This window comes from Ailuropoda melanoleuca, chromosome 8, assembly GCF_002007445.2.
Source record: "Ailuropoda melanoleuca isolate Jingjing chromosome 8, ASM200744v2, whole genome shotgun sequence".
In the NCBI taxonomy this organism is placed as follows: Eukaryota; Metazoa; Chordata; class Mammalia; order Carnivora; family Ursidae; genus Ailuropoda; species Ailuropoda melanoleuca.
The window spans coordinates 102,106,875-102,128,417 of NC_048225.1; the positions used below are offsets into that span (position 1 = coordinate 102,106,875).

The 21,543-nt window shown below is 39.4% G+C and overlaps 1 protein-coding gene across 7 annotated transcripts in view; it reads left to right on the top strand.

Annotated features, from left to right (window-relative positions):
- The window catches only part of PPP1R12B (protein phosphatase 1 regulatory subunit 12B), a 204,915-nt gene that overhangs the window by 101,158 nt on the left and 82,214 nt on the right, over positions 1-21,543 (top strand). For all 7 annotated transcript variants that reach the window (XR_004627338.1, XM_034667052.1, XM_034667053.1 and 4 more), the window contains one exon: positions 17,167-17,257. Coding sequence is in view for 6 of the 7 variants with exons in the window: in XM_034667052.1 (XP_034522943.1) it covers positions 17,167-17,257 (91 nt within the window). In the remaining variant the exon portion in view is untranslated. The remainder of the gene's footprint in view (positions 1-17,166; positions 17,258-21,543) is intronic.

Here is a 21,543-nt window from a genome sequence, read left to right on the forward strand (position 1 = left end):
CTACCCTGCTTCCCCAGCTCCAGGCTGCAGTCAGTACAATCGCATCAGTGTTCTTGGGTAGCACTTTTCTTAGGACTGGTTTAACTAATTAATTAAATTATAGCGTTGTCTCTCCTCATTACTACATTGTGAGATTCTTGAGAGTGCTTTTTTTTAAAAAATTGGGTTTTCTTCAAACCGCAGAGCCTAATACATAGTAGGGGTTGGGTAAATGTTTATTGAAGAAAATTCTCAGTGAAAATAAGCGCCCATGTAGTAATACACTCTGTCCAGAAGGTGGCAGCAGAAGAACGTCAGTTGATCGAGTTCATGTAAGGTGCCCAAAGACCCTATTTTGTGTTTGGGTCAGTTTGCAGAAAAGCATAATTACCCCGTTCTGTGTGAAGTGTTTTAATACAGGGAGTGCAGGTGTTTTCTGGCACCGGGAGGCCCTTTCTGGACATTGCTGGGGTGCTGGTTCACTGGCAAGGCAGGCGACCCAGTTTACTCCAGCTGAACACACAATGCATGCCCTCTCAAGCAAGCCATTTAACTTCTTCAGTCTCAGTGTCTTAATTGGTTGATCAGTGGAGATCAGTAGGTAGTAGGAGATTTGTAGGTAGTATTAGATTCTAAAATCACCCAATTCTAAGGCTTGGATGACCATCTGACCATTTCTGTGCTCAGTTTGTGCCGAATATAGTAAGATAGGGATGTGTCCTAGGTGGTGCCCTGAAGATCAGAGACACCAGATGTACACATAGTAAACCCAGAGTATACGTTAAGGAACTGTGTATACCTGAGTGCAAACTTGTGTTCAGGCATAGTAGGAGTTCAGAGAAGAAGGTGAATGATGTAGGATGGAGAGGTTAGAAAGGGCTTCATGAAGCCAATGAAGATAGAATTTGAGTTGGCTTTCAAGTATATGAAAGGTTTAAATGGGGTAAGAGAGTTCATATTTTTGGAAGCTTGTTATGTTATATGCTGGTACCCTCCTAGATGCATTTAATCCTCACAACTTTGTGAGATAAGTAATACTGTTTTCTTAAAAGATATAAGAAAATTAAGGCTCAGATAGATTATGGAACCTGCCCACAGTCACAGAGCTAGTAAATGGCAAAACCAGGATTCAAAACCAGACCTTTTGGACTTTAAAGTCCGTGCTTGCTGTACACCATTGAGCAGACGTGTACCAGGCCCAAGTCTTAGTTGGACCGTTCTATACCATAAGGTAGCAGTGAGCAGAGTGGTTAGAATATCTTGATATTTTTTTGAAGGGAAGACAGAACTTCTAGGAAATGAATATTTGTCTTGAGAGATACCACTTCTGAAAATAAAGCAAATCGAAATAGGAAATAAGGGTTTTGGGGAAACAAATGAGAAGTTGTTTTGTATGTTCACTGGCTTGTTCAGTGTTTTGTGAGGATGCTAGATATGAGAAGTTTACTTTTCGGAGAATTCCAGAGCCATGCGCAGGCTTATTTCTATTTTAAGAAATATTTAAAAATTGGGATTGGATGACAGCAATTACCTGAATGATTCATTGTTTCTGTCTTTAAACTACTTTCTCCCCTCTTCCCCAGAGTCTCTTAGCTAATTCTAGGTAGTATAATGACCCAGCTCTTTAAATTGTTTCTCTGAATAAATCTTAGTCTTCTAACCTGAAAACGGAAAATTGAATGTGATTCACAAATCTGGTGCACTTGTGCTGAAAGTAGCTCACTGCTCATTGCCATGTAAATAAAATATAGTAATAGCTCAGGGATCCATAAGAACTACGTTCCTTTATAATGAAGCTTAGAGTGTTTAAAAGAACATTTAGCACACAGAATTCGTAAGTAATGGGAACCAGAGCTGCGAGCTTAGCTGTATCTATGACAAAAATACTCCTGCACAGAGATTTTGTTCGTCCTTGACAGGTGCTTGTCTCTCCCGTCTTAATGGACTTACCTTTGGGGCTGCACTGCCCTCTGGGGTCACCCTGTGTCACTCTTTCTTCGCTGTTTCTCTTGGAAAAGCCCTTATGTGACTTTATCTACTTCCTAGCCTCCTGTTCTCCCTCAGCCTCTTAGAGTAGAAATTGTGCCCGCTCACCTGTCCAGTGAAGCCGCTCTAGCAGAGGGCCCTGTGGTGTTTCTCATGATCAGGTTCCCTAGTCACTTCATCTGTTACCTTGAACTCCCGGGGGCACATTATGATGTTGACTGCTGCCTTCTTAAATCTTCATTCTACCTTGACCCCCGAGATACCATTCTTTCTTGGCTCACTTCTGTCCTTTCTGACTGCTCCTTCTTTGTGTCCTTTTTAGCTCTTTTTCTTCTGCAAATACCTTACATATTGTTCCTCAGGCTTCCTTCTTTTCTCTTCTCAGGACTCTCTAGTCGATCTTGTCCACTCCAGTCACCTTGGCTATCACTCGATTATATTTCTAGCCCAGACTTCTCTGCTGAGCTTCATGGTACTGCATGGAAAGGACTTACGTAGAATAGTGCCTGACTTCCGATAGCCATTTCTGGCCGTTGTTGTCCTTTCCCCAATATTCATGATTTTAAGTGTTATTACAAGTGTGCATTTTTAAGGATTTTCTAGTCCTCTATAGAAAGAGTATAAACAAACCAAGCCATTTCTTTCCCTCTGACCCAAAAAGGCTGGAAAGAGAGAGAGAAGTCTGTTAGTTTTCATGTATTTCTTTAAGTTTTACTTATTTATTTTAGAGACAGAGCGTGCATGTGAGTTGGGAGGGAGGGGCAGAGTGAGAGGGAAAGAGTCCCCAAGCAGACTCCCCGCTGAGCGAGGAGCCCTGTGCAGGGCTAGATCCCAGGACTCTGAGATCATGGCCTAAGTCAAAATCGAGAGTCAGACACTCAACCAACCAAGCCACCCAAGCACGCCAGTTTTCATGTATTTTAAAAAGTCTTCGTTAATGGTCCTGCATAAGTGTCGCCCAGTTGAGAAACATAGAAATCAAACTAGAAGTCTTCTCTTTTACTTCCCACCAAGAAGTGATGTACTCCTCACCAAGTCCTGTCATTCATTGTCAAGAATCCTTCAATTATACACTCTCCTCTCCATCCGCACTGCCCTCTGTTAAGTTGGGCCCTCCCAGCTGGACCCTTGGCCTTCTTCTCCCCTGCCCCATCCCACCAGTCCATCCTCTGCAGTGCACATCTGATCAGCTCACTCTCCTGCTTGAAATCCAAGAACAGTGCCATAAGCAGTGTTGTCCCTGGTCTTGGTTTAGGAAGCCTCTTCCCAGTCTTTCTAGATTCTGCTCACATCACTTCCTCTGTGTTTTATTTCTCACCCCTCAGATAGTACTGGGTTCCCTATCCAGAGCACAATCTCTTTATGGCATGGCATTTCCTATCTTAAATTTTAATTATCACTCCTTTATATATACAACTTCCTCACGAGATCCTGCTGGAAATCAGTCCTTCTTTATTTTGAAATACAGTACCTGGAGTAGGTAAAAAAAAAACTGTAGGATGGGGCAGTGGTTGGTTAAGTGGAATGAAGAAAATGAATGAATGGATCAACACACTGTTGTTGAAACTTTTAAAATGGCAAATAAACAAATGGATAGCTAATTGGGACCAACCCCAAGCAAAACTACAATAACTTGGATTCTAAATTTCTTCCATAACCTTGAGTCCAGTAACCATGTTGCAGCACCTACTGTAAGCTAGGCACAGTGGTAAATGTTAACGATGTAATAACAAAGAATAGTCCCCACCTTCCTAAAACTTAGAGAATGGTGGCTAGTGGTGCATAGAATATAAGGAACTTTATTTCATGAGATCTTAGGCTCATTTTTGTTATGATCTGTAGGATAACAGCTAACACCTAATTTAGTGGGTTAGGGCAGTTATTGGTTTACTTATTACTTTTCAGTGTGAATGACAAAGTCAGTTCGTTCCTTCAGTATCGAGTTTTAAAGATTTTTGTGTAATTACAAAAAATTCTCCTTAGGCTTTTACTTGGAGGAGATTGACTACGAAGGGGCATTGGAATTTTGGGGGGTGATGGAACTGTTCTGTATCCTGATCGTGGTGATGGTTTACAGGATTGTAGGCACTTGTCAAAACTTAGAACTCATTGACCTGTATACTTTTTAGGGCAAATTTTACTGTGTGTAAATTATATCTCAGGAAGCCTGACTTTTAAAAAGTGCCACTGAGGCTTAATTAAAGGAATCTGTCATCTGAAAAGTGCGGTGATTGGATAGGGAAGATAATCTGTTTTATAGGCCTTCTCTGAAGAGAAATCTGATTTAGGGTTCTTGAAGGAGTTCTTCCATTCTAGACCCTTCTCTTCTTAACCCAAGCTTTAGGCAAGTCCAAAAATCCCTGAAATTGTTAGCAAAATTTTGTTAGATCTAATTGCCTTTTTTTTTTTTTTCTGGGAAGAGATGACAGCTTAAATCTGGTTGTCATAAGTAGGTTACTGTTCAGTAAAGGTTAAAAAACACAGGTTTGGGTGCTTTCCTACTTCCCAGATGCCCCCTTTTTCCGAAGGAAGGCCATGCTAGTGATTACAGCAGCTGGAGACCAGGTTCTGGAGTGGGTGAGAGGATTCCATGAGTCCACTGACCTTAGTACTTAGAACCCACCTGGTGCTGACATAGGCCTCTTCCTAATTCCCTACTTAATGAGTTAGAACCCCTTTTTCTACCTTCTTAAACCTAAACTCTCACTCCTTCTCTGTCCTAAGACTGATCAAAGGGCATTTTTTTCCCCTGAAATAGTTTTATTACTTTAGCATATCCTAGAAAGTACCTGTCCTTTCTATGTCACTGCCAAATATAATAATAAAGGATTTTTATGAAGTGTGGAATATAACGACATCTTACTCTTGGAAACAGTCCTTTGGTTATTAGTGATCAGTGTTTAAAGTTTGGGGCGCCCAGGTGGCTCAGTCGGTTAAGCGTCCGACTCTTGATTCCAGCTCAGGTCAGGATCTCAGGGTGGTGAGATGGAGCCCCCGAGTTGGACTCTGCACTCAGCACAGAGTCTGCTTCTCCATCTCCCTCTCCCTCTCCCCTTGCCCCCACTTGACGCATGCACACTGGCTCTCAAATAAATAAATAAATAAAATCTTTAAAGGTTTTAAATCTTATAAAATTTTCCCCAATGTGCATATTTTAAATAGTAAATAAACTATTTATCCATAATCTTACCATTGAGCAATATCCCTGCTAACGTCTTTATATGTTGTGTTGATTTTGAGATTATACTGTAGTTTTTTTCTTATTAAAATATTATTATTAAATACTACAAATACCCAGCATATCAATTTTCTGGCTCAATTAAGTCTTGGCTATATTAGTTTCAATATTTTTTAAGTAAAATGTTAAAAATATAGTTGAAGTCCCTATGTATGTCTCAGTCTCATCGCCTGACTCCCTCCCTAGCTAGAGGTAGTCACTATACTGAATTTGGTGTGTATCATATGCAAATTTTTATTAGTTAATATTCTGTTTATATGTACACATATTACTACTTTTACGTGTTTTTTTCTTTATATAAATTTTATCATTCTGCACAGATCATTCTCAAACCTTCTGTTTCCACTTAGCATTCTTTTGTTCATCTTGAATGTTCATTTTAGTCCATTGTGTAGGTATACCACAGTTTTCTCTCTCTGTCGCTTTTGCTAATGCTAATTATTCTGCTGTGTTGCTGTGTACATTCTTGTTCATGTTTCCTTACCTAAATGTGTAACAGTTTCTCAAGGGTATTTATTTTCAAATGGAATTTCTGGATCTAAAGAGTACCTCTTTACTTAAGATGCCAGATTGCTCTCCTGTTTACACTCTCACCAGCAATGTATGAGAATTTCTACATCTTTACAACTGATGTTATACTTGATAATGTCAGTGGTTTTTGCTTTTGAGAAGCTAAGGAAGATGAAGTGGTTTCTCCTTTTAATTTGCATTTCATGATTAAGTGAAACTGAACACTTTCTTTTATGTTTATAGGCTTTTTGGGTTTCCTGTTTTGTGAATTCCCTGATTATATGCTTTGTTATTATTTTCTCTGGGGTTTTTGGTCCTTTTTGAAATTGGTATAAGTTCTTCACATATTCAAAATACTAATATTTTACACATTACGTATCTGTAGTAGTTTGTAGTTTGCCTACTAATGTCAATATAGACTCTGTCATATGAATGTTCCCCCTGTTGTTTCATATTTGGATTTTTTCCATGAATATTTTGTGTGTTGACTTTTTGAATTTTCTTCTAAAAAAAAAATTAAGTGGTGGTCCTGCATTTGACCTGGTCTATTTTGTAGTTAGTGATAAATGTTCGAGACAGTTGGCCAAGTCCAGCTGGTACAGCCTGTGGGTATGAAATAAAGCAGCACTTGTGCTTTTGGCACCTGAATCTGCCATTCTTGGCATCCCTAACACCTGTTCTGACCAATGAACTCACTGTAGAGTGACCTAAATAAGTAAAACATTGTCATTTGTGAAAGTGGCTTTGGCACTTGAAGCTGGAGTGTTTTTAATGGAACAAATGTTCAGAGGTACAAGAATTCGAGGCAATATAGTACTTATCAAAGGTAGGTCACAGAAACACCAGACTCAGGGTGTTTGTAAAGCAAAAGGAGTTCTCTAAGCTGTTGTTTGGTGCTATATAACTTACGACGTTAGAGCAGGGATCAGCAGACTTTTTCAGAAAAGGGCCAGATAGTAAATGTTTTGGGCTTTATGGGCCACATGGTCTCTGTTGCACCTGTTCAGCTCTGCCCCTGCAGCACAGCGAGCAGTGGGCACACAGCCTTGCCCCTTCGTTTCTGTATTGTCCGTGACTGCTTTGGCACTACAGTGGGGGTGTTCTGTAGCCTTACAGAGCCTGGAAGATATGCTGTCTGGCCCTTTTCAGAGGAAGTTTGCAAATTTGGCAGTATTGATGTTTGGGGCCAGGTAATTCTTTGTTCGTTGCCCCCGGGGACAAAATAGTTCTCTGTTGAAAACCACTGGTCTAGAGGATTCAGGAAATGCTTCGTTTAGCTGAAGGAAATCCTCCCTCCTTTTTAAATAATTATTCTGCGTAGTGGAGCTGTAGCTTTGATTCCTTGCTTAAACTTTTGCTCTGGTCTCAGTGTTGAATTAGAGAGGAGTATATGTCAAATGAGCACTTGGATACAGTTGTCCCTAAACTATGAAATCAGATCATATCATGATATGTGACACATATCATACCTGGAAGTCTTTCTGATCTGTAGGTAGCTTAACAGACTGAGCAGTACTTACAGTCTCCGTGTATTTAACTTTAACCCACTTGCCAGATCTGGAACTTTCCCTGCATTTGTCTGTCGTGTGTTCTTTTTTGTCTCTCTTTACCATTGTTGGCCTTTGCCAGTTGGCTGGGCCTAAGCCTCAAGTGAGGCAGTATTTACAGCTCACTGGATAGATGCAGCAACTAGGATAGCCCAAGGGCAGATGGAATAAAACACAGAATAAGAAGACGGCTCTTCCTTGCTCTGCCTTCTTTCACACGGAGAGTTCCTCCCCCTCCCCTCACTATGAAATGAGAAGTAGCATCGATTGGTTTGGTACAGCGTATAAAATACGCATCTAGTGGAATGGTATTTGGGGCACTATTAGCAGCATCGGCTCTGCCGAGCCCCAAGATTTTCCTTCCTTGCCTTTTCTCCTCCCCTTCCTTCTCCTCCTCCTTCTTAGTAGCACGTTCTTAGCAAATTGCAAGCTTCGCCTCTGGCTTGCTGGAAAGCCGTGGAAGTGCAAGCCTGTTCTAGTTTCCAAGGGAGACTGGGTGCTGAGACTGCAGTCTTGCCCAGCAGCCACTTACCTTTCTTGCTACTCGTCTCCACACATCTTTTGACCTTCATTCTGCTATGCAGGCCTGCACGAGGAGGTAACAGTCTGTTTTCTTGGCGCTCTCTTTGTAAAGAGGGCAGAGGGAAAGTCCGGTGGTATGCGGTAAGGCGCGTGGGGTTAGCAGAGAATAAATGCTGCCATTAGGAAAAAAGTAGCTCTGAGGTGTGCTGTATCTGCGAGCTTGTTCCTATCTGCTGTATCTATAAATATCTTAAAAGAGAGGAGCCCCAGCACTACGTTATAGGACTTAAAAGCACCACATGTAGAAACGCAAAATTAATGTAGTAATGCCTCTGAGAGGCACAGAAGAAAAATGGAAACTTAATCTTTGGAAATAAAATCAGTTGGTTTTAAACTTAGCTGGCTGACAAACTGCATTCTGTTAGGCTGATGTTACATGAGCTGAATCTGTTTTTTTTCAGTTTAAGGAAAGAGCTTGGTGGTGATGTCTCTTAATTGGATCCTCAGGACTTCTGGAGCTGTGCTTTCCAATATGGTAGCCAGTAGCCACGAGCGGCTATTTAGATTTAGGTTCACTAAAAATTAAACAAGATTAAGAATTCATTCCCTCTGTCACACTAGCACATTTTAGGTGCTCAGTAGTCACACGTGACCAGCAACTACCGTACTGGACCGTGCAGGTATGCAACTTTCCCATTATCGTACTGAGTTCCATTGGACTATACTAAAGCAAGTGACCTATAGGATATAGGAAATTTAGTATTTGACCAGATCCAATGAATAGGCATTTTAGTGAGAAGACTTAGAGACTGTTTGTCCAGAATCAGCGTAAATATGGATTCACTAGGGTTTAAAGCTGCATGAGAACTTTAGACTATAGATTTACCCTTTATTTTGTAAGTAAAGAAACTAAGATACCAAGAAATTAAATGATTCTCTTAAGGTCAAACAAGTAGTTAATGGTGGAACTGAAACTAGAACCCACGTGTGTGTTCTTTCTGCCGTACCACAGTGTTAGCATCCCATACCCAATTAGAAATAGCAAGGGAAACTTGAACTCAAACCTACCTGCTAGTTTCCTGGCAGCTGTAGAGTCCGCTACATCCTCTGAAGGAGACTTTCGTCCCTCATATCACCCGTCACTTGTACTTTGTTCATGATGGCTTTATAGCGAGTGTGTTGGTGGCTTCTGAAAACGTAAAAATCATTCTTTCCCAAGATAGAGTGTTGGTTATGGCATACTTTTAGGAAACATCAGGGGAAGATAGGAAAAGTCTAATGCAAGACATCTTTGTCCACTAATTCCTGATATTGCTAGATTTGGAAAAAGAAATGTCCTCCGTAAATCCATATAATTAGGGTACCGTCCACGGTGCTGGGTGAAAGACAGTTTTCATTTCAGTGGTGTAGTCTAAGAAGCGCTATCCTGGAAGCAGGAGACCACGATTATAGTCTCTTTAGGCCTGTGGCTGAACAACGGTGTGAGCTTAGGCAAGTATATTAATGTTTCCTTAGGGTTATATCAACTCATCTCTACAACAGGAATTCGTCATCTCTAGCTGAAGTCTAGGAATTAGATCAGATGACTTCTTGAAGTCATGGTCTTTAGCCACGGGTTTATGAGTCTGTTAATCCTCTAAGTTGTCCCCCTCCCCTACAGCTATCTGTGTGTGCTTCCAGATTGATATCGAAGCAGTTCTTTTTGGCCTTTCTGGAGTACCTTTGTCTCTGTATCCTTATGCATAGGATATAGTCCATGGAATGACAAGTTGTCTTATAAGACCATTTAGATACTCTACCACGGCGTCATGAGTGCTATAAAAAAACACATACTAAACGTGGTACTTCCCTGTTTGAAGCTAACCATGTAAGTACCCTCTCTCTTCGGTACAGATTTTAAATACAGGACTCCTTAAAGCTATTTCAAAAACTAATTTCCTATTGGTAGATTCCAGCCAAAAATTTTATTTTGTCGTCTTTCTAGGGAAAACAGCTTTGTTCTTGCCTTGGACATCATGGAAATTTCTCTTGCATTCTTCTACAGTAGTTTTATTTTACTTAGATAGCCCTTTGAACCTTCCTAGGGCATATTTTCAAGGGAATCAAGGCCTCTTCCAAATGAATTATCCATTTCGGGTAAAAATAATTAAGGGGGACTCTTTTATTGGATTAGATGGGTTGCCTGTTACAGTACACACAGCCTTTCTTTTCCAGTTACCACTGCTGAGCTTTTATTGTGGCGATGAAAATAACGTGGTTGGCGGTGTGGTGGGGCTCTGGTGGCCACAGCAGCTACCTGTGCTGGGTTCTTACTGTGTGCCAGCTCGCGTTCTAGGCGCTTTGTATGTTTTTTTATTTAATCTTCACAGGAACCCTATCTATACCTGCTAATATTTATCACAGCTATTAATAGTATCTCCACCGTATAAGGAACTTGGGTTTAGAGTACTTAAATATTTTATCCAAGATCATCATCTGGCAAGGAAGTTGAGGAGCCAGGGTTCAAACCCGGGTGATTTGATTCCCACGCCAGGGTACTTTATCACTACACTGTCCTTGTCAGAAGATATTTTAGGTCTTCTATTATTATTTACTGTGACTTTCTTCAGGTTCACTGGTGATTTACTAGATATTTTACACAGCTTCTTGAGATAAAACTAGCCCATCTGTAGTATATAAAGGGGCACTATGAATTTTAGATGCAGAGAACCAATTATTTTTGTGAGGTCATGCTAATTATCTGTAATTATTTGAGTTCCACTGATTATGTGACCTCAAAGTCATAGCAAATACAAAGAAAAATGCTTCCTGCCCTCTAGGAAACATAGTAGACAAATACGGTCATCAAAGGACTTCGGCATTGGAATTCCTTTCTATGCCACAGAATTGGGGGTGTGAGCCTAGTTTTATCTGGACGTCAGAAGGCCAGAGGTAGAGGTAAAGCCATGGCTTCTGTTATACTTTCTGTTGTACTATTTTGTGAACATAGACCCATCTTCTTTGCATAGCAGTAAGTAATCGTGTAGCACGCAGATTTCATGGATGGCTCAGATGCTTCTCAGAAAGATCAAGGTGTGTTGAGTGTGGGTCTGATCTAGTGCAGGAGTCGCCAGATCTTTTTCTGTAAAGGGCCAGATAATGAATATTTTAGGCTTTGCAGGCGATTTTGTCTGCATTGCAAATATTAAACTCTGTTGCTGTAGTTAGGTAAAACTTCATTTACAAAAATATGGCAGGCCAGATTTGGCTCAGGACCAGAGTTTGTTCACCACCTGGTCTAGATTTTAGAAAGTGCAAGGACCTGGGGTCTACTGAAAACTTAGTGTGTCCTCAAGGCAGCCGTAAGTTAGGTGCCTCACTTTTGTGAACCTGAGAATCCACATCTAGGTAAATGAAAATGTTGCTTCCTTCCTCAGAATATTTACAAATTTAAGTACTGGAGTTTTCTGGGTTTTGTCTTTAGATTTTTTTTTTTTTTACAATTTAAATCATAAACATCTCATATGTTGACACAGGTAACGAAATAGTATATATGATATTCACTAAAAAAAAATACTCTAAATACATAGATATGTACATAGATAATAACCTAGACATAAATGTAGTGAAATGAAAATGGGTTATTTTCATGTGGTGGAATTTTAGTTAATTTTTATTTTTACATTTTTGTCTTCTAATTTTTCCATGAAAAACATGTATGACTTCAAATATTTAAGACTTCAAGTCAGGTAAAATGTTATTGATCTCACTACCAGACCTGTTTCTCTGATTCACTAAAGTTCTAGAGTATGCAGTGGGATAAGCCAATTTGAAGCTCTTTTCTTTCACTGTGGCTCCTATCTAGTATGCAAAAAAAGGTTAACAGTCAAGAAAGAGTGACGCTCCATATATTTTGCAGATAAAAATGACATGTGAGTAGGCCGGTTGGTAACCCAGACAATTTCATGAGGAAGTAGTCCTCAATGGTTGTCAATTCCAGAGCTTTGCAAGTTTGGAGACTTACTTTTTTTCAGTTCACCCAGAGGAGAGGAACATATTAAGGAAGGACTCAAGCCTGCCAAACTTACAGTGGATTGATAAATGTATCAGAACTCCAATTTATCCATATTGAGGGAAAAAGTATGACTGTTAAAATATAGCTTGGTTGGGGACTTCTGCTTCAGGCTATGGCATATCTTGTATTAGGCAAACTCTCTCACTGGGAATAACTAGGAAAACTGGACAAATATTAAAAAGTATCTTTGAAGGTATTGGAGAGTTAAGGAAGTAAGAACTTGAGGGATCAAGATCCTGGAGAGAAGGAAATCATAAAGAGGTAAACCCAACATTTGGCTGTGCTTTTCCCCCTGAGGCATTTGCTGATTAATAAAGCCGTAGCTACAGGACTAAGAAACTGGGCAGGATTTTCAATAGTCTCATGGAGCTGAGGGAACAAAAACTGGAGTTCAGGAAGTGGGATCCCATCCATTCATCTGGGACCACCGAAGGGCTATATTCTAGAAGTAAGGGCTTACCAGAAATGGACCAGCCCTTCCAAAGACTGAAGGCTAGCTTCCAGTCAGCTCAGTCTCTCATTTGCCTTGGCCCTGTAGTTCTCAAAGTATATGGTCTCCAGATCAGAAGCATCGTGGAGACCTAATTAGAAATGCAAATTCTTAGGCCCTCCTCCAGACCTAATGAAGCAGGACTTCTGGGGGTGGGGCCTAAGAATTTGTATTTCACAGTCCCCTAAGAAATGCTGATGTAAATGGAAGTTTGAGAATCACATCCTTAACCTAACTGCCAGAGGAGAAGAAAATCCTCTCATTAAAAATGCTTGGTAGTTATCCTCACCCTTGCTGGACGCTCAGTCTCTGAGCAGTGTTGGGTTCAGTACTAAATGTGATAAGTACTGTATTTTGTATTGTTTAAATTGCATCTACAATGTGAAAATGGTCTAGGAGAAGGCAGTTTCCTGTATGCAGCATGCTTTTTTTTTAAACAAGTAACAATGCCTTTAAGAAACAGTTATTTCTACTTTGAAGTTATATCAATGAGAAGATATTATATGCACTTACAGTTTTCCTAATAAAGACATGTATTCAAGTGTAAAAAAAATATAGGTGGAGTTTTTTTTTTTCCAGAAATTAGCAGACATACCAAGAAATAAGCCTGATTTACCAAAAGACTAAGAAAACAAAACAAAACAATAAGAACAGAGCCAGATACTGATGTTATCAAACATGGACTTTAACCTAATTATGGTTAATATGTTCAAGAAAACAGAAGATGGAGAATTTCAACAGAGAACTGCAATCTGTTTTAATAAGAATCAAGTGGAAATTCTAGAACTAAAAATTTAAATAACTGTAATTAGAAACTCAACTTGTGAGTTTATAGTAGACCAGCTGAAGAGAAGAGTAGTGAATGAATTAGATGGACAGTAGAAAAATCTAGAATGAGGTACCCAGCTGGCTCAATTGGAAGAGCGTGCAACTCTCGATCTCAGGGTTCTGAGTTCAAGCCCCACGTTGAGTGTGGAGATTACTTAAATAAATAAAACTTAAAAAGGAAAGAAGAAGAAAATATCCAGAATGAAACCCAGAGAGAGAAAAGGATGGGAAGTACAGAAAAAGCGTAATAAATAGTAGAATATGGCCAATAAGGTCTAACATAAGTAGAATTGGAATGCAGAGGAAGAAAAAAGAAGAATTAGCTGCCTTTTTCCTGGAACACCATTTTTACTTGAAAGAATGACTGAGCAGCCTATGGTCCTTTAGACTTGGGTATTTGGCAGACATTTTCTTAAAAATGAACAAAGTGGGCTTGTCACAAAGTAAATTATAAAATTTTAAATTTCAAGCAGAAATTAGAATTTTGGAAAACTTGTGTCTGCCATTATGACTGGTATTATTTTCTGCTTCCCAATATTTAAAGACTGCCCTGAGATCAAAGGTGATTAAAGAATGTGATTTTTTTATGTTTTATTTTTCTATTATTTTTTATTGAGATATAATTGACATATCATATTAGTTTTAGGTGTACAACTTAGTGATTCAGTAAATACATTACAAAATGATTACTACAATAAGTTTAGTTAACATCCATCATCACACGTAATTACAACTCTTTTTCCTCATTGTAAGAACTTTTAAAATTACTCTCTTAGCAACTTTCAAGTATATAATACAGCATTGTTAATTATAGTCACCATACTGTACATTATATACCCAGGACTTACTAATCTTATAAATGAAATTTTGTACCTTTTGTCACCTTTTGAGCAGTTCTCCGTATCTATGAGTTTGTGTTTTTTTAAGATTCCACATGTAAGTGAGATCAGATTTTTTTCCTTCTTGTGTATGAGTTCTTTATCTATTTTGGATATTAACCCCTTATCAAATATATGATTTGCCAGTATTTTCTTCCATTCTTGAAAAGGTTGCCTTTTCATCTTGGTGGTGGTTTGCTTTGCTGTGCAGAAGCTTTTTATTTTTATTTTTTTATTTTTTTTTAAAGATTTTATTTATTTATTTGACAGAGATAGAGACAGCCAGCGAGAGAGGGAAACACAAGCAGGGGGAGTGGGAGAGGAAGAAGCAGGCTCATAGCAGAGGAGCCTGATATGGGGCTCGATCCCAGAATGCCGGGATCACGCCCTGAGCCGAAGGCAGACGCCTAACCGCTGTGCCACCCAGGCGCCCCAGAAGCTTTTTAGTTTGATATAGTCCCACTTATTTATTTTTGCTTTTGTTGCCTTTACTTTTGGTGTCAAATCCAAAAAAAAAAAAAAATCATTGCCAAGGCCATGTCAAGGAGCTTACCTCCTATGTTACAGAATGTGATTTATAAAATTATTATTCTGTAATGCAATGTGTCAACATTTGGAAGATCTGCACCAGTGTTTTCCAAATGACCAATGTGGGATGACCCAAAGTCATCCATGGGTAAGAAGCCCCATTCAAAGTGTGAGATAGACCAATAGGTTTCAATGTAACAGAGTATGAATAGTCTATTAACATGGGTTCAGATTTCACTTGCTACTTTCTTAACCTTTAAGAAACTATCAGTTGTGGGGCACCTGGGTGGCTCAGCCTGTTAAGCATCTGCCTTCAGCTCAAGTCATGATCCTGGAATTCCAGGATCAAGCCCCGTGTCTGGCTCCCTACTCGGTGGAGAGCCTGCTTCTCCTTCTGCCCCTCACCCCTCATCCCACTTGTTGCTGTCTCTCTTTTGCTCTCTCTCTCAAATAAATAAATAAAATCTTGAAAAAAAGAAAAACTACCACTTGTGTAAATTAGTATAGTATCAAAGAACAATATCCATAATTATCTAAAAAGGCAATTATAATACTCCTGGCTTTTCCAGCCGCAAGCCTGCGCAAGACTCTATTCTTTTTTTGTTGTTGTTGTTTTTTAAAGATTTTATTTATTTATTTGGCAGAGGGAGACAGCGAGAGAGGGAACACAAGCAGGGGGAGTGTGAGAGGGAGAAACAGGCTTCCTGCCGAGCAGGGAGCCCGATGCGGGGCTTGATCCCAGGACCCTGGGATCATGACCAGAGCCGAAGGCAGATACTTAACGGCTGAGCCACCCAGGCACCCCAAGACTGTATTCTTTATATATTTTAACTGAAACACTAGTATACAACAAATTGAATAAAGCATCTATGAAAATCTGGCTATCTTCTATTAAGCCAGTGTTAAAGAAAATTATAAAAATGTAATACAACACCCTTACTAAATTCTTTTGTTTTAGATAATATTTTTCATAAAAGATAAGTTATTGATGTAACTTTTTGTAATAGGGCCATTATTTTTAAATGCGTTAGTGCCTATTTTTTTAATTTCTCAGTTTTAATTTCTGCTAAGGTAAATATTAATAGATATACATAAATGAAAGCCCTTTGGGGGTCCTCAGTAATTTTTTGAAAATGTAAAAGGGAGGCCCCTGGATGGCTCGGTGGGTTAAGTGTCTGCCTTCTGCTCAGGTCATGATCCTGGAGTACAGGATCAAGTCCCACATCCAGCACCCTGCTCAGCAGGAAGTCTGCTTCTCCCTCTGCCCTTCACTCTGCTCTTGCTTGCTCTCTCTCTCTCTCAAATAAATAAAGAAAATCTTTTTTTAAAAATGTAAAAGGGCCCTCAGACCAAAAAATTGAGAATCATTGCTACAGATATTAAAATGACAAAATATACAAGAATAAATAAATTAATTAATAAAATAAAATATACAAGAGTATTATGAACAATCTTGAGCCACTAAATATAAAAATATTAAGTTCTTTGAAAAACAAATATTATCAAAACAGAAAATCTGACTAGGCCTAAATCAGTTAAAGAAATTGAACCCCTTATTTAAAACCCTCCCATAAAGAACACTTAAAATAAGATGGTTTTATTGGTGTACTTTACTAATATTTAAGAAGGAAATAACCTTAATCTTACACAAATTCTTATAGAAAAGGGACAAGGAGAAAACATTTCTCAACTTGTATAATCTTAATTCCCAGACCTGGACAGGTTATTATAAGAAGGGAAAATTATAGGCCAATTTCTCTAATGAACATGGATGGAGAACTCTTTAAATAATACTGAATCTATATAAAAGTAAGTCTATATAGGGGTGCCTGGCTGGCTTAGTCAGTAGAACATGCAACTCTTGATCTCAGGGCTGTGAGTTCAAAAACCCCATGTTGGGTGTAGAGCTTACTTAAAAAATAAAATAAAAAATTATTTCTTAAAAAAAAGATGATACATCATGGCCAAGTTGAGCTTATGCTAAGAATCCGATGTTATCATTCAAAAATTATTCAATGCGATTCACCATATTAACAAAAAAAGAAGGAAAATTATAATAATCTCAGTATATGGTGAAGAAAAGCATGTGGTGAGTTCAACAAACACTAATGATTTAAAAAATGGAACCAATAGCAACAAAACCCTCTTAGACTGCTTCCTACTGGAATGGAAAGGAATTGATTGAACTGGAGAAGCAGTGCCTACAGATCTCTTACAGTAGACATCACAGTGATAAAATGCTGAATGTTTTGTCTCTGAAGTCAGGAACAAAACATGGAAACTTGCTGTCATCACCCCTTTTCAACATGTCCTGGAGGTTCTAGCCAGAGCATGAAAGCAAGAAAAGAAATTAAAGTTACGAGGATATGGAAAGAAGAAATGAAATTCTCCTTTTACCAATGACATGATTCTGCATGAACAGTAATACATTTATAAATAATGTCTGGGATTATGCAATTTTCACTGATAGCATTTCTATCATTTTGGTTCTGCCTAAGTTCATTCTTAGAGTGTAGACATCACTTCGGTATGTGGAAGTACCTTGCCATTCCTCAAGTACATGCAGCAAAGGTCTTACTTCTGGTATTACGTTTTTTTCTCTACAGGTCGTATCTGACTCCTGTACGGGATGAGGAAGCAGAGTCTCTACGGAAAGCACGCTCCAGACAAGCTCGGCAGACTCGAAGGTCTACTCAAGTGAGTGTGACCTTTTTAATGTCATTTTATCTGTCTTCCTCTCTGTTGGAGGTACAATTAAAAAATCGTAACATGAGTGCCTTATTCCTGCCACTGTTGTAAAAGTTCTCACCTATGTTAAATCTTATACTGCATCGTATCAGATGAATTTATAGCTACATCTGCCCACTCTCACTTTTACTTCTCCAGGCTCAGGTTTATCTCCTTTCCTTCGCAAGACTAATTATTCCATTTGTGTTTAAGAGGCCGCATATTAAGAATCCCTAAAGGAGAAGAGTTTGGCAGTTCCTCAAAATGCTGTATATCCAGTTACCATATGACCCAGCAATTCTGCTCTTAGGTATATAGTCAAGAAAAATGAAAACATATGTCCACACAAAAACTTGTAGATAGATGTTTATAATTGCATCATTCACAATAGCCCAAATCCCAGATTCAATGTCATCTCTAAACTCTGGCCAGAGTTTACTTGCTATGTAGGCCATACTCATGTGGAGTTTGCAGGCTTACTGTCGAGTGGAGTCCTGGGCTCCCTGCAGCAGCAAGGTGTAGCCCTGTGTGGCTGGGTGTGCCTCAGCGATCCTACAGCAGGTGTAGGGGTGGTGGGTATAGGCTGAGCCATCCAGCAGACCAAATAAATTAAATAGCATAACTGGGGAAAAAAGAAAAATTTCCATTAACAAAGGAATAGATAAACATCATTTTATATATCCCTACAGTAGAATATTATTTGGTAATAAAAAGATATATGTTAATGCTGCAATGTGCACAGACCTTTAGGAGATGTTATGTTAAGTGAAAGAAACCAGACATAATTCTATCTATATGAAAATATCCAGAACAGGCAAAGCCAGAGAAATAGAAAATAGATTAGTGGAGCACCTGGGTGGCTCAGTCAGTTAAGCATTCAACTCTTGATTTTGGCTCAGGTCAAAATCTCAGGGTTATGCATCAGGCTCCGTGCTGGGCATGGAGCCTGCTTAAGATTCCCTCCCTCTCCCTCTGGTCCTCCCCCACCTCACTCTTGCTCGCTCTCTCTAAAAAAAAGAAAAGAAAATAGATTAGTGGTTGTCAGGGGTGGGAGAGAGGGAGGAATGGGAGTGACTGCTGATGGATATGGGGTTTCTTTTTGGGGTGATGAAATGTTCTGAAATGAGACGGTGCTGACGGTTGCAGAACTCTATGAATATGCTAAAACCACTGAATTGTATACAAGCACACCTCGTTTTATTGCGCTTCACAGATACTGCTTTTTTAACAAATTGAAAGTTCAAAGTTCAGTGGGGGAAGTCACTGCAGATGTGGTGGAAATAGCAAGGGAACTAGATTTAGCAGCAGAGCCTAAACATGGGCCTGAATGGCTGAAATCTTATGATCAAACATGAACAGGTGAGAAGTTGCTTCTCACAGATGAGCAAAAAGTTATTTCTTGAGATGGAATCTACTGGTGAAGATACTGCGAAGACTGTTGAAATGACAACAAAGAACTTAGAATATTATCTGAACTTAGTTGATAAAGCAGTGGCAGGGTTTGAGAGGATTGACTCCAATTTTGAAAGCCGTTCTACTGTGGGTAAAATGCTGCTGAATAGCATCACATGCTACAGAGAATGTTCATGAAAACAAGAGTCAAGCAATGCGGCACACTTCCTTCGTTGTTGTGTTGTAAGAAATTGCCACAGCCACCCTCATCAGTCAGCAGCCATTAACGTAAAAGCAGGACCCTCCGCCAGTAAAAAGACTATGACCCACTGAAAGCTCAAACAATGGTTAGCATTTTTTTAGCAATAAAGTATTTTTTAATTAAGGTGTGTACATTGTTTTTTTGGACATAATGCTATTGCACACTTAATAGACCACAGCGTAGTGTAAACATAACTTTTATATGCACCAGGAAACTAAAAAATTTTTTGACTGGCTGTATTGTGATACTCACTTTATCATGGTGGTCTGGAACCAGACCCTCACTATCTCTGAGGTATGCCTGTACTTTAAAGGGGTGGGTTTTATTTATTTATTTTTTAAAGATTTTATTTATTTATTCAACAGAGATAGAGACAGCCAGCGAGAGAGGGAACACAAGCAGGGGGAGTGGGAGAGGAAGAAGCAGGCTCATAGCGGAAGAGCCTGATGTGGGGCTTGATCCAATAACGCCAGGATCACGCCCAGAGCCGAAGGCAGACGCTTAACTGCTGTGCCACCCAGGCACCCCAAAGGGGTGGGTTTTATGATAAAGATTTATTTATTTTAGAGATCGTGTGTGTGCGCGCGTGCGCGCGCAGGGTGGAGGAAAGGGCAGGGGAAGAGGAAGAGAGAGAATGTCAAACAGACTCCCCACTGAGCACGGAGCCCGAGGGAGGGCCTGATCCCAGGACCCTGAGAAAATCAAGAGTCAGACGCTGAGCCGACTGAGCCACCTAGGCGCCCTGTTGATATTTTTAAAAGATATTTAAAAGATATTTTTAAAAGGAAAAAAAAAATCCCTAAGGGAGACATTGAAGTAAGGAAGAGTCTGATATAATCTGCATTTATATAAAATATATATATAAATATTTATATATACAACATTTGTAAATATATTTATAAATGTGTATGTATATATTATATATATGTATATATTATGTATATGTGTGTGTATATATATATATATAAAATATAGTTTTTAATGATTTAATTTTTTTAAGTAGGCTCCATGCCCAGTGTAGAGCCCAGCACAGGGCTTGAACTCACAACCCTGAGATCAAGACCTGAGCTGAAATCAAGAGTAGGAGGCTATGGAGTGCCTGGGTGGCTCAGTCGCGCTCTGGCTCCCTCTTCCTCTAAAAATAATAATAATAATAATAAGAGTCAGACACTTAACCAACTGAGCCACCCAGGCGCCCCAATCTGCATAATATTGCAAAAATCACCATGCAGAGAATTGATGGGAGTGGTCGGCAAAAGTAGGTTTGTCAAGGCAGGAAACAAGACCTGTTAGGAAGCTGTCACAGTAGTCCGAGCTGGGAGTAAAAAGACCATGAACTCAGGATGCCCTGGCAAGGAGAAGGGAGAGAAAGCTGTGACTTGGCATTAAGGAAGCAGAGGACGATGAGCTGATGAAGCACAGTTGAAAGGAGCAGCCAGAGAGATGAAAGTTAAACCAGGAAATAGGAGCGGCATAGAAGTAAATGAAAAGTCAGTTTCCCGGTAAAAGGTGAAGGTAACAGTTGTAAATGCTACAGAGGTCAGGCGGGAAAACTGAGGACTGAAGAAAGGGACTTTGTTTTTTGTGTTTTGGGGATTTTTTTAAGATTTTACTTATTTGAGGGGGGGAGAGAAAGAAAGCACAAGCAGGGGGAGCAGCAGGCAGAGGGAGAAGCAGGCTCCCCACTGAGCAAGGAGCCCCATGTGGAGCTTGATTTCAGGACCCAGGGATCATGACCTGAGCCAAAGGCAGCTGTTTAACCAACTGAGCCACCCAGGTGCCCCAGAAAGGACCTTATAAATAGCCACAAATGTACCCGTCTTCCCTAACTTTTCCAAAGTAGGTTAAGTGTCCTTCCTTTGTAGTAACTATGACACCTGTTACTTTGTTTTTGCGTAATTATTTCTCTGTTTTCTCCTCTTAGAATGTAACCTCCATAAGGACCAAGACTGATTATAGTTTTGGTTTGGTTTATTGTGGTAAAATATACATAACACACAATTTACCACTTCCACCATTTTTTAAGTGTACGGTTCAGTGTCATTAAGTTCATTCGCATTATTTTGCAGCTATTACCACCATCCATCTCCAGAACATTTTCGATCTTCCCAAACTGAAACTCTGTATATATTCAAAAATAATTCCCTCTCCTACCCCCTCCAGCTTCTGGCAACCACCATTCTACCTCTCTTCTCTGTGAATTTGATCAATCCAAATACAACACAAGTGGAATCATACAGTATTTGTGCTTTGGTGACTGGCTTATTCCACTTTACCAGAATGTCTTCAGGGTTCATCCATGTTACAGGCTGTGTCAGTACTTCATTCCTTTTTTAGGGATGAATGATATTCCACTGTATGATTAGACCGTATTTTGTTTATTCATTCACCTGCTGATGGATGCTGCTGGGAGCATGGGTGTACAAGTGATCTCTTTGACACTCTGCTTTCAGTTCTTTTGGGTAAATACTCAGAAGTGGAATTTACTGGATCATATGTTTCTGTCTTAATTACTTACATCCCATTATACTCATCTGTTTTCTTATGTCTTTTCCATTAGATTAAAAGGTTCTTGAGTGCAGGAATCATTTGATTTGTCTTT